General features: G+C 37.8%; 1 protein-coding gene across 1 annotated transcript in view; it reads right to left on the bottom strand.

Annotated features, from left to right (window-relative positions):
• Positions 1-13740, bottom strand: part of LOC129778147 (protein tincar) — a 316584-nt gene that overhangs the window by 11085 nt on the left and 291759 nt on the right. The window contains exons 7-8 of the mRNA XM_055784877.1: positions 5019-6710; positions 4624-4948 (exon numbers count right to left, since the gene is read on the bottom strand). Of these exons, the coding sequence (XP_055640852.1) occupies positions 4624-4948; positions 5019-6710 (2017 nt within the window). The remainder of the gene's footprint in view (positions 1-4623; positions 4949-5018; positions 6711-13740) is intronic.

Genomic DNA, 13740 nt, shown 5'->3' on the forward strand with positions numbered 1-13740 from the left:
GCGTTAGATTCATACTGACAAAAGCAGAATACAAATGTTTGACTTTCGTATAGTTATTCGCTAACTAAAATGGTTACACATATACGCACTTGTGGAAGAATTGTGAGCTGCAAACTGGCTTACGGCTTATGGTTATGTTTTTCAGTTACAGTTTCGGGGATATTTTTTATGATATATGGGCTGAACAAAATCGACAAGAAAACAAGTCGCAGGAAGTTCTTAGAAAACCTTTTATATCATCTTTTTATGTCCCATTAAAAAAGGCATTACTTTTTAGTTTACTAAAAACACGGAGACAATGGATATTAGAAACATGCAAACTTTATATTCCAGAACCGTTATCATCTGGTTAATGAATTATGTTCAGTTGCTTGTTTTCAATTAATAACAGGAAAATTTCGAATTTTGTTATTTGTGTTGAAGAATCAAAAATTACTCTGTTTTGAGGAGGCTGAATTAGATGACGGGAGTTTTTTCCATTCAATTGTACCGTTTTCTTCAAATAAATACCAATAAAGCCTAAGAAATACACAATAGCAGTGTTACAGAGAAGTTCAACTTTCGGTCTGTGACCCACGCGAGAATACGAGGCATCGAGCAGCAAGTTCAAATTGATTTTTGCTGATAAATTTTGCTAAAATTATTGATCTGGCAAGAGATATGCAGCTGCGGAGTAAAACCATGTTTTTTTTTTGTTACAAACCAGACAAATTTATCAATATTCAAACAATTCAAACAAATTTATCAAAGACAAAACAATTCAAATTAATTAGTCCTCCAAGTATAACGACTAGTGATGAAACGGATAGTAGTTCTTTATTTGTGAATACGAAACTGGTAGGAACTGCATGTGCACAGGAAGCAAATAAAGGTTTACATTTTGGGAAGAAATAAACACATTTTTACATAGAAACAATGAACGATAATTTAATCTTCCATTTAGAATGAATCTATGAAATGAATGAAATAGACTGTTATTCGAAAGCAAATCGATCGCAATCACGATCCTTACATTTGGTAATAGTTGAGCTCTAAGCAGTACCTCCAATTGGCAATGTTTGATACAGTTTGTCCATCAGCTCCTTGCAGTGGTGTTTACAGCGGAAGACTGTTCTCCTTATGTGGTCTGATTACGAAACAAAACGTAATCGGTTGTCACCATCAACCGTTGAAAATTTATTATTCATTAATCATAATTTACCACTGGTTACTGTTCATAAATTAAAAATAAAATTAATTCTGTTGAAAGATCAATTTAAGTAATAATAATTTAATTTTGGAAACAATTCAGGTATTTCAGTCATCAAGCCTTATTTTTAAATATCTATGATGTGTTAATGAGAAATTATGATTTTTTTTCCAAATATCCGGTATCCGGCCGGATAGTAAGTCACATTCTGGTATCCGGTCGGAAACGACTGTGTTGAACAGCGTATATTTTTTATTTAAAACGTACACAACCCAAATTACCAAATTAAGAAATGGAAAATCGATTGGCCAACTTCAAGCGCTTATTGCTCAGTCGCTTCCTGGCGAATAGGGGTAGTGGAGGCAAATTGGTCATGGAGGGCAAAGTGGTCACCTGCTTGTTTGGTAGTATAACTATTGACTATTGAAACCGTATTAATAGTCATCTTATGTTTGAAGAGTTCAATGACTTTTAAGTCACCCTGTACTTCAGTAGAGCTGTCAAAATATGAATAAAAACAAAAATTGCTCTCTCGATAGCTATTGGGCCGTATTCTGTGCGCATGGTATCTAAGGAATTTCACGTGAAATTTAGTATATTCAATCTGATATGTTGGACAAATCATCAGTTTGGACAACTGTTCACCTATTCTAGGAGAGGTGAAGAGATATTTTGTTCAATCTCAGCGATTAATTATCATAGAGATTTCTTTCGTGTTTGGGGGCAAAGTGGTCATAGGTGTTATTCACTTACAATGTTCTGTTTACTAAAGCTGATATACCTCGTCACATTCTGCTCTTGATGAGGTTTCTTTTGTGGCATTGACCCTGGAAAAAAATGCCACTCGAAGTAAGCGAAGCCGTATTATGCGGAACGTTATGTGTTTCTTACTACATTTTTGTATGCATCAGAAAAATCAAATTGAGACTCTAGGTGAATAGGGCAAGCTTATTTCATACATGTACCTACTATATCAAGTATGATTTGACCAAATTCGGACGAAAAAAACTTTTATTTTATAGTAAAAGCCGAATGCTATCTTGAACAACAATGAGTTGAACTATAATATTCTTCGAAAAACGGGAATTGAAGCGGTATGTGGACGCTGGAAATGGGCATATTCCTTAGAGTGACCACTATGCCCTCACTTCCCCTATATGAAATATTTGCACTTAATTTGGGCACTCACACATTCCAATGAAATAAGTTAAATATTCCATGAAAATAACTATCGAACAATTTGATTTTTCGCTCCGCCAAATCCCATGTTTTGATTGGTTCAATTTGCACTTCCTAAGTTTCGGAGTCTGAAAGGAGCAAGGGGTGATCAATTGTACCATGTAGCAACTATGAAAGCCGGTGTCCACGATTTCAGTGTTTAGCCCATAGAGGCGAATGAACTGAAAAGTTTGGGGCCTCTTCAATTCATCACATCCGTTCGCTCAGTGTTTAGTGTTATTATGGACAGCGGGCAGTGTATGTCAATGCAGAGCGTTAATTTGACAACGTTGCGTGCTATGTGTCCTAGGTTACTTGAAGTAATGACGACGGTGTTAATTGCTACGATATTTTCGGGCGCAAAAAATTGAATCGATTCCGTGTGCTATTGTTACTTTCATACACCTCTACCATTGTAAAGCCTACTGTGCCATCTAGTCGACCGCAAACCGCGTTCAGGAGAAGAAAAATATTGAAACGTAAGCTCCGCTTTAGTTGGTCGATAGTGGCCAACTTGAGTATTCGCGTTGACGGCGTTGAGCTTCATGTGTTAGATTTAGAAGGAAACATGAAAATAGATTTTCAAGTAGAATGAATTTTTAAAATAAAAATTATGAATAAAGATTAACCTTTTCTCATCAAATATGTACTCTATGTTATAGAGTAGCACGTTCACATTTGCAAAAGTGTTGAAAAAAATCTGTACTAAAATAATATCTGATAATGAATTTATATTATTATAATGTTTCATAGTAAAAATATCTATCAGATTATCGGGTCTGCTAATCTGATAGAGATTAAATGATGAAATGAAATCAAATGGATATCACCTCTAGACGTAAACACTGTGCATTTGACATCAATAATCGATTGGTTGCTTCAAAAAAATCACGTGAATAGGGTGGTGGCGCGCACAGAATAAAGCGGGATATGTTACATTATTTGGCCACACAATATGAGCAAGTGTATATTATATGATTTAACATATTGGTTGCTTTGTGATATTCCATTACAAATCCATATGAAGGGCTTAGAATAAAAGGGGTGTAAGTGACTTGATCGATTTCTCTTCATCAACTTTTTCTTTAGTTAATAACTCAAATGCAAAAACGTTCCAATTTGAGTTTGCTATAGAACCCGATAGATGAGGTTCTGGCCTATATTCCACATTGTAAAATACAGCTGGGAATGAGTTTGCAGCTAAGTTATGACCAAAAGAGAGAGTCGATGTAGAGAAATCGATCAAATCACTTACACCCCTTTCATTCTAAGCCCCTCATATAGAACGCAGGAGTCATTTCGTCCGGGGTCAAAGAGGGTAGATTTCAATATATCTCATACCCCTACGGCATCTTTTATCGTGATATGCACTGTCCATACTTTTGCCATCATCGCTCGATTGTATCACTGGGGGAGTGAACAAATAATATCCAACAATCAAATTGAATGGTCCTTTTCAGGGCCACCAGATTATTATCTAAGAGTTTAATAATGTACAATTTTAAATATATCCAAAATTATTATACCGTAAATTGCGTAACGCAATTCTTCGTCAACGCTGCGGTCAGACAAGATTATCCCTATCCTAGGATCAAAACTATGCTCAAAACAAGAAAGAACGTTTTCCATCACTGAGTGGTATTGGTGGTTATGTGAACCATGCAGGTCAGATTTTAGTGAAGCAGGTACCAAAAATTGAGTATTCAAGATGAGCAGAATGTTTGGTTGTTTTGAGATATAAATGTTGTTAATATTAAATTCAATTTTTGAGTAATAAATTTTAGCAGTGCATTTATTACGTTATTTTTTCTGAATAGTTCATTAACTTCAATAACAATGATAATGAAAATTATTATTTTAGTAGTTTCCATCATACGTACCAAGTTTTAAATAAAATTGAAGAGGGTCGCGTCAAAATTCGTGTTTTTCGGCTGATTTGGCGTGGAATTGCTCAGTATTGATAATGTTAAGTTAGCAGATACTCAAATGCAGATAACATTCGGTTTCAGTACTTTGGAAAAATATGTTACGATACTTAAACCTAATAAACGAAACAGGCAATCAATGTAAAACCAACACAATACAAATTATCACGGTACAAATAATGCTTACACACACAGCAAGCAAGAACAAAAACAAACAAACAAAAAGAAAACACAACTAGAAAATCGAAAACAAAATAATTTGATTTGGAGGAACTTTGATTGACTGTTTACCGCATTCCGTCATGTTCGGCCTGAGTATGATCGGATGACGTACTGGTAACTTCGTTGAAGGTTACTTTGAGCTTCGGTGAGTTGGGTGCTATCTTGGGCCAGTAAATTGTTTCCTCCTCGCTGCTGTTTGCCCCGTTGCCATCGCCGGGCAGACTCTTCCCGTTGGGTGATCGCAGAAGTGATCCACCACGGAGAAGTGGTTGTGATATACCGCTGCGGGCCCCAATTGCCTCTAATGGAGGCAGTTTGAAATGCCAACGACGTTTGGCTGTCAGCCCCAACCAGAGGACGATCCACAAAAACAAATGGATCACCGAGCCGAGAGCTAGAGAAAATACCACAAAATGTTCAATGATCAACTCCAATACTTAGTTTTCAATCTCGTGAGAACTTACCTGCGGCTAACACAGCTCCGTCCAAGCTGCCCCGATAGGTTGCGCTCAGATCGTGAAGCAGTGGAGCCTTAACTACCGCGAGAGCCAACACGAAACACAGTGAGGAACAGTGCGCGAAGTAAGCCCACACGTCCGTACTCTGCTTGGCTGTGATCATTCTTCGATCGCGTATCTTCACCGTCAGCTTACCATGGCCATATAAATATAGTACCATGGAGGATGCGATCGTTAATATCACCGCCAACATGGTGAGCGCAATCGTGACCGTTCCGTTCAAAATCAATGTAGGAGCCTGTAGAGGCAATGGTTGTCCGATGGTTTGCAGTTTATAGAGAACGCTGGCTCCAGCGAAACTCAAAAGTATGTCGACTCCATTGGCCACCATCTGCAGACTGAATAGGAAAGAGAACAGTTTCGAAGTGTGCCAGAAAACGGATGGATAGCGGGCAGCCCAGGCCATGAGTGCCAATGAGAGATTGATGAACTCCAAGCTGGGAATTGAGGCCCAGCGCTTGACGTTGAACTGCCGGTCTACACCAAGAATGTTATGCAGAAATCCAGCGAATCCAGTCAACTCAATTGGTTTCGTTGTGTCGTTCCCTGGAACCGTTCCTATCAGGAATGCTGGTCTGATTGCCATTCCGTTTTCGTCCTTGATAATGAACTCATCCTCATCCACACTCGGTATGTTTTCCAAGCTTTCCAAACTCTCGCTACTGTAATTATCTGAAGTATAACGTTTGATCTTCTTCGCTGTACTTTTAACAGTCGTTCCTGTTGTGCTTGGTTTGATCTCGATAATCTTAGAATTGGTTGTCACTGGAGTTGACGGAATAGCGTTCTCCGGTAGTTTAACCGGTTTGATGATATGTGTATCACTATCTTTGCTGGCTATCTTTTTCACCGCAGCTTTTGTGGTTGATTTTGTTGCAACAGTTGTGGTCGTATCGCTAGTGATCGTTGCCATCGAAGATGGTATATTCTTCTTACCAAGTGGCTGCTCTTTTCGGCTATGATTGACCTCAAACAGTGTAGTAATTTCATGCTGTCCGTACTCCCCAAAGTCGAACTCCTGTTGTGGCTGCAGCTCTAGTTGGGCATCCACATCCTCCAAGCGATGTTGACTGTGGTGGTGGGATTTGTCTTTCTTGCTTCCATTGCTATGCCCTTTACTAGAATGTTTACGGCTGTGGCCGTGGTTTTTGGATTTTTCACCTTTCTTTGACACCATTGGTCGCGTTGTTTTTGGCGTTGTCGTCGTAGTAACGGTTGTAGTCGTCGGACTTGATTCCGAAGTCGTCGTTAGCAGATTCTGTGCTGGAGGTAGTGTGTGCATTGTGGTTGGATTATCAAACACGTTGAAGTTCTCCATGGTGGAAATGGAAATGACCGAATGGTCTTGGTGTCGTCCCATCTCCATTGCCTCATGGGTGCGGAAAGGATCATCGTCGTTGTCAATGTCCTCATCGTCGTCGTCTTCGTAAGCAGAGAACTTCTCCACGAGGTCACTGTGTTCGAAATAGCCGTTCTGGTAGAGCTTGCGTTCGAATTCACCACTTCTGTCGCCACCACCACTTCCTATTTGCGAAGGCTTTTGAGTTGTGTTCGGATACGGTGAGGTCATGAATGACAGTACGACAAGTCGATCGTTGTGTGTTACCATGAAGTCTAAATCGGTGCGCCAGATATCATCTGAAATTGGAAAGAAAACCAAATAAGAATTCGATAATGGTGTTTTCGTACGATATAAACGTTCAGTTGATTGCTTTACAAGCTCACTCAAAAGTTACACGGTTGATTTGATCCCATTGCACATACCGTCTCGTGTGTTAAGTGTTAAGTGATACGACTTGGTTGTAAGCAGTTAATTTGTCCACTAACGACACTCTTGAACCTCTCATTAATCCTTTGAGGCACAGAATTTTAGAAAACAAAAATACTCAGGTTGCACAGAAATTTTATATCATTCAAAATTGAAAAAATGGTAAGGGGTTGTATCTAGGACACGACCGCATATTTTCGACGTAGAACTACGCAATTATATTATGCAATCCACTTGTTTACCACTTCGAATATTATTTCAAAATGCATCGAAATTTTTGTAATAGATTATGTTCTTTGTTACAAATAAATTTGATAAACGTCCTATTACGTTTGATATGATGCCTAGGACTACCATAATATGTAAACGGAAGAATTGTCAAACGATCATTGTATTTTACATTTCCCTCTGAAACCGCGAAAGTTCATTCACCTCTGGTATCTGAAACGACGATTTTCCGAGGCCTCTCAGTTCAAAAGTACGTTTTGGGGAAACATCTGCACAACGACAAGCGAGTACAAAAGTATTCAACACCAAAAAATACCTCCGACTTGCATGCATTTGCAAAGCGGATTTCCCCAGGCACATTAATTTTGAAGTACGTGTTAGGGAAACACAGCTTAGTGGGAAAAAATACCCCCGACTTGCATGTTTTGACAAAGCGGATTTCTCCAGGCACATTGATTATGAAGTCCTTGTTAGGGAAGCACAGCTCGGTGGGAACAAAAACACACCCGACTTCCATGTATATTTGCAAAGTGGATTTCCACAGGTACATCGATTTTAAAGTCTGTGTTGGGGAAACCGTAAATCGGGCCAATCAACCCTTGGCAGTTAGAGCGTTTAGAAAACGCTTGACATTTTACAGTTGTTCACGGCTTACAGAGACAAGGCTAGTTCTTTAGCGAGTAAACATTTTTTTTGATGACGTCATCCGAGTCGTCAGTGTAAACAGTCGCCAGTTGTATTTTGTTTTCCGACTTACGCGTAAATGTTTCTGAAATGAAAAATCGAAAATGGTTCAATGCGCTGTGAGCGGGTATATAAATTATGGAAATGACATTATCGGGCCAAAAAAAGATTCTTTCGCTTTCCGAAAAACCGAGAATTATGTTCTTTGTGGATAAATGTTTTATCAAATTATTCATGGTGTTAAATATAATCAACTATATTATCAACGCACAAACTTACAAAGCACGAAAAATAAAAAATAAGAACACATTGTTTACTTCAACGACTCAGATGACGTCACTAAAAAATGACTGATCCGGAGTAGCTAGCCTTGTCTCTGTAAGCCGTGACAGTTGTTCAATTGTTCATCTCATAAAAATAACATTTTATCAATTAAACATTTTATAAAAACACGTGGAAATATTTCCTATCAATTGATGTGAACATCTCTCCGATCTGTTAAGAAATGTTCGAGTTATAAGCATTCGAAATACGGGTAAGGTTAGCACACAAATCGCCAGAACAAATGTATGAGAAAAAAGGAAGTTCTTCCAGTTTTCATGAATTTAAACCGTTTAGAGAATAGCGAATTGTAATGTTTAGCATATCAAACAAATCGTAGAGAATTTCCGATTCGATTGGTATAGAAATCATGAGAATTCGTTCACAGTGAAAATAGTTATTAACGTTAACTTTATTTCATAAAAACGTGACCTGTTTCCTGATTTGGCACCCTTCCTGAAAGACGTAGTTCTACGTCAAAAAATGTGTGTTGTCATAGAGCGATTTCAAAAGAAATCGACAAATGACAAAATATGAGTATTTTTGATTCGAATGAAAATTTGTATTCCGTTTGGGTTGGAGAAAATATGAGTTTTCCACAGCATTTGGGATTTTTTTTGAAAAGGGCGTATCGATTTTAATAAGAGAAATCTTTGATAATTTATATCTCAAAATTTATGAGTCCTACCGAAATAGTGTCTTAGAAAGAGTTATAGAGCATTGATGTCCAAATGTGAAAAAAATATACACAATACAACAATAATTTGCAATATCTAAAATATATATTTTTAATTTATTTTTTGAATATTATCATATAGAATAGAAGGGATGTAGAAAATTTGAAAAATTGGACACAAGATGGTAAAACTATTTTTGAAATACTTTGTGAAACTTCGAATTTTTTCGATTTTTTGGAACTTCGGATTTTTTTTTCGGTATGTTAACGATCATTTTAAACCACAAATTCTGAATTCTGATGTGATTTAAAATAGAAAAACTCTTTATCAATCTCCTTCTTAATGTAGCCATTCTCGAGATAGTTTAAAAAACATTTCTAATTTATTGTCTATTTAATTTTAATTTTTTTAAATTTATATATGTATTTTTTTTGTTTTTTTTTTCAATTTTTTCATATAAAAATGAAGTCATTTAGAAAATTTAAAAATTGAGCACAAGATGGTAAAACTAATTTTGATAAACTTTGTGGAACATGAAATTTTTATAAATTGACTTCTTTTTTATATGAAAAAATAAAAAAAAAACAAAAAATAAAAAATACATATATAAATTAAAAAAAACGAAAAGACAAAAATTTGGAATCGAGAAAGGCTGCATTTAGAAGGAGATTGGTAAAGAGCCTTTTTATTTCAAATCATATCAGGATTCATAATTTGTGGATAAAAGTGATTGTTAGCATACAAAAATTCAAAGCTTCCAAAATTCATAAAAATTTCGTCAAAAATAGTTCTACCATCTTGTATCCATTCTCCACCCCAACCCGTCAAGAAACATTTTATATTGTCCACATTATCTATCGTCAATGGCCCAATTTGCAGTCTCAATAGGATAGCCGCTTTGTTTAAAATCATTCCCGATACGTCGTTTTTCTCTAGAGGTTCCGTTCAGACCGGTAGCAATATAGAAACGGAATTGACCAGGGAGGGCACAATGTTTTGGCTGTCAGCGAAACCAAAACGTCATTCGTCTCTGAGAGTGGTTTTCCGAGCGGACGCCAGTTTGAATGCAGTTTTGTGTGATTTCACTAGACAGTTTTTAAAGAAATTTTCAAGCTATTGAAACAAGTTTTCAGGTATATCACTCTTAGACATTTTGTCTTCCGGATAAAGTGATTATCATACCACTTCGTTTAGCCGGAGAAGAGATATTAACGCTCACAACCTTGCACCTCCAACGTAACGTTCTCGTTTGCGAAACTTTGACCGTACCCCTAAGTACAGAAATGAAAGACGTAGTTCTACGTCAAAAGGAGATCGATAGAACGTTGAGAATAACAGAGGAATAACAGGAATAACTTTGGAATAACAGAGGAATAACTTTGTGATCTATGGTTTTCGAAATTTTAATGAATGACTTACTTTTCGATGCCTGAAAGAATCACATTGCCTTCGATCAGCATGGGTTTTACCCCAAAGGATCAACTACCATGAACCTAGTTCAGTTTACCTTGTTTTCTATAAGCAACATTGATGCTGGTGCTTAAGTCGACACCGTCTACACTGACTTGAAATCAGCCTTTGATAGAGTTGACCATGGGATACAGCTAGAACGATTAGGAAGAATCGGTGTTCCCGCGGATCTTGTAAGCTGGTTTGAATCATACCTCACGTATGGTCACCGTTAATATTGGGTCGAAAAGATCGGAACAATTTTCGAACCTCTATCGCATACCACAAGGGATCAATCTGGGTTTCTTGCTATTCTCACCTTTTATTAACGAGTTTTCTATTGTACTACCACCTGGCTGGCGATTGTTTTACGCCGATTACGTCAAAATTTATGAGGACATCAGAAGCTTTGTGGATTGCCATGTTCTATAACGGCTGCTGAATCGTTTTACCGAACGGTTTACACGGAACATGCTAATGCTTAGCATTCACAAATGTAATGTTACTTCGTTTCACCACAAGCTCAATCCGATAACATACGATAATGAAATTAAAGGACAATCACTCGATCGCGTCTCCCAGCTTTGTGATCTTGACATCACTCTGGAAGTTCCCTTTAGATTACATTACAATGTCATGTTCTCTCAAGCCAACCGGCAGCTGGGATTTCTGTTTAAAATATCCCGAGAATTCAATGACCCACTTTGCCTCCAGCCTCTATAATGAATTCTGGTGAGATCGATTTTGGAATCTAATGCTCAAGTATGGTACCCAAATTGGTCAACGTGGACCAGTAGTATTGAATTGATTCAGAAGAAATTTGTGAGATATGTCCTCCGTCGCCTTCCGTGACGAGATCCTATGAACCTTCCCTGATACGAAAATCGATGCAAAGTGCTGGGGCTGCAGACATTGCTGCAGTGTCTGCAGCAGAAGGAGCATATTTCAAGCTATGTTTATTGCAAACATTTTTAACGGAGAAGTTAACACACCAGAATTATTGGGGCAGCTTAACATTTACGCTTCTGAACGATTGCTTCGCCAACGGAATTTTTTGCAGTACGAACCCGGAACACTTTATGAGGCCTCCGTTACTCAGTACGCTTCATGTCGGCTAGCTTCAACGAAGGCTACGTTCATTTCGATTTTGTTTCTACTGCGTTTGAATTGAGGCACATACTCCCAGAACTGAATAGGTATCAATGACAAGGATCGTGGCCGAGTGGTTAGCATCACACCTAACATGAAGGGGTTCGGGTTCGATTCCCGTTCTGGTCGGGGGAATTTTTCGTTAAAGAAATTTTCTCCGGCTTGCACTGTGGTCGCGCGTACTCTAGAGCTTGCCACTCAGAATGCATTCAAGGCGTGTTATTCGGCAAAGAAATGTCAACCAATTAATAAAAAAATTACGCAAGTAATACTACGTTGAGACACCGAAGTTCCTCTATCAACGTTAGTGCCATTTAAGAAGAAGATAAGGACCCAGTTCCCACTTAGTTAATTTTTTTTATTATCTGACTACAGTTGATGACCACTGTTATTTAATGGATTTTGATTGTTTTATATGTTGTGTTCAACAGGTACAGTTTGTTTCAAAAAATTGTTTGTAAATCCTGTGAGAAGGTGAGGATCATTCAAATGTCCACCTAGGGCTTCCTCGCACACCTTGATCCGGAACAGGTAATTTTCGATGACTTTTCGGCACATATGGGGCGGTATCTCGGTCATAACTTAACGAATGTTGTCTTTCAAATGTTCAAGAGTTTGCGGATAGTCGGCATAGACACGGTCTTTCGCATAACCCCACAAAAAAAGTCTAGCGGGTTCAAATCGAATGATCTGGACGGCCAATTGGCATCACCAAAACGCGAAATTATGCGTCCCTCAAATTTCGTTCGCAATATGGCCATGTTCGGTCGTGTTGTGTGGCACGTGGCGCCGTCCTGTTGAAGCCACATGTCATCCGTATCTATATCTTCAATTTGTGGCAAAAAAAATCGGTTAACATGCGGCCATAGCGCTCACCATTCACAGTTACCGTCTCGCCGTCCACATTTTCAAAGAAATACGGCCCGATGACTCCACCAGACCATAATGCGCACCAAACAGTGACTTTTGGCGGATGCAATGGCCTCTCAACAATCACGTGTGGATTTTCTGAGCCCCATATACGGAAATTTTCTGCGTTCAAATAGCCACCGAGCTCGAAATGTGCCTCATCGCTGAAGAAAATTTGATGCGAAAATTCAGCATTTTGCTGCTGTTGTTCGTTCACCCAATCGACGTATGCCCGACGCATTCCATGGTCACCACGCTCTAATTTTTGTACCAGTTGGACTTTATATGGATGTAGGTGCAAGTCCAAATGCAAAATTCGCCACAATGATGTGTTCGACAAGCCCAATTGCTGAGCACGCCGTGGTATCGAAACATTCGGGTCATCCTCCACACTGGCAGCAACAGCAGCAATATTTTCGGCCAAACGCACATTACGATGATGCACAGGTTTCACAATATCCGCTACGGATCCAGTTTGTTCGAATTTACGCACTACATTAGCGATTGTGTGCTCTGTAGGCCGTCCATGACGACCAAAATCCGTCCGTAATGCTCGAAAAACATTTGCCGGTTTTTCATCATTTTTATAGTATAATTTAACAAAATTAACACGTTGTGCGATGCTATATTGTGCGCAGGGTTGTATACTTTCGGAAGCCCGAAATGGAAAACCCTGTGTGTACGAAAAATTCTACGAAATTTTTCTGACACGTTCAGCATTGTGAAAACAATATTATTATTTGTTTTCTAGAACTCGAATTTTTTTTCTAGAACTAGAACTATTAACTTGGTAAACAACATCCAAAATTAATTTGAGCACATTTTTTGACAACCTCATAAAATGCTTTAATCTCTTCAGTTCATTCACCTCTATTGCAAAAGGTGAGTTTGTGTTTTATATGTTTGTCACAACAATATAAAAGCCATATAGGAGAGCAAAATAAGTTACTTTTCGCAAATAAGCACACATTAACCCTTTCACCACGAGGCATCTGTATCATACTTTGCCACTTTTCGCAACTTCATTTTATAATGTGAAGAATTTCAAAGAATTTCAAATACAATTTATCCGGATAGAATACATACCCGAGTGGTAAATGATTTCGAGAAGGAAAGAAATTTCAATTTTGTTAATAATTCAGATAATGAATTAAAATCAGTTGAACACTACGTAACAGAAAAGCTCACTTGTTAAATAAGGGATTATTTTTCTATGATTATTGAATTTAGATGTTCATTTTTGATATGTCCAATTTTAATATATAGAACGAAAAACGCGAAAGAACAGCTCATGTTTAGAGAAGGAAAACTCTATAAAATATGACATTTTGTTTTCTTAAAAAAATCACATTTTCAGCACGTTTATGATTGATATTTTTTATGTTGAAATTATCTACTATATTATCGAAAAGAATGTTCCGAAGCCCGTGATGATTTATAAATGATCTTATAGTGTTAGTATTGTTCGGCAAGGAAAGAAGAA

The sequence above is a fragment of the Toxorhynchites rutilus genome, chromosome 3, assembly GCF_029784135.1.
Source record: "Toxorhynchites rutilus septentrionalis strain SRP chromosome 3, ASM2978413v1, whole genome shotgun sequence".
Taxonomy (NCBI): Eukaryota; Metazoa; Arthropoda; class Insecta; order Diptera; family Culicidae; genus Toxorhynchites; species Toxorhynchites rutilus.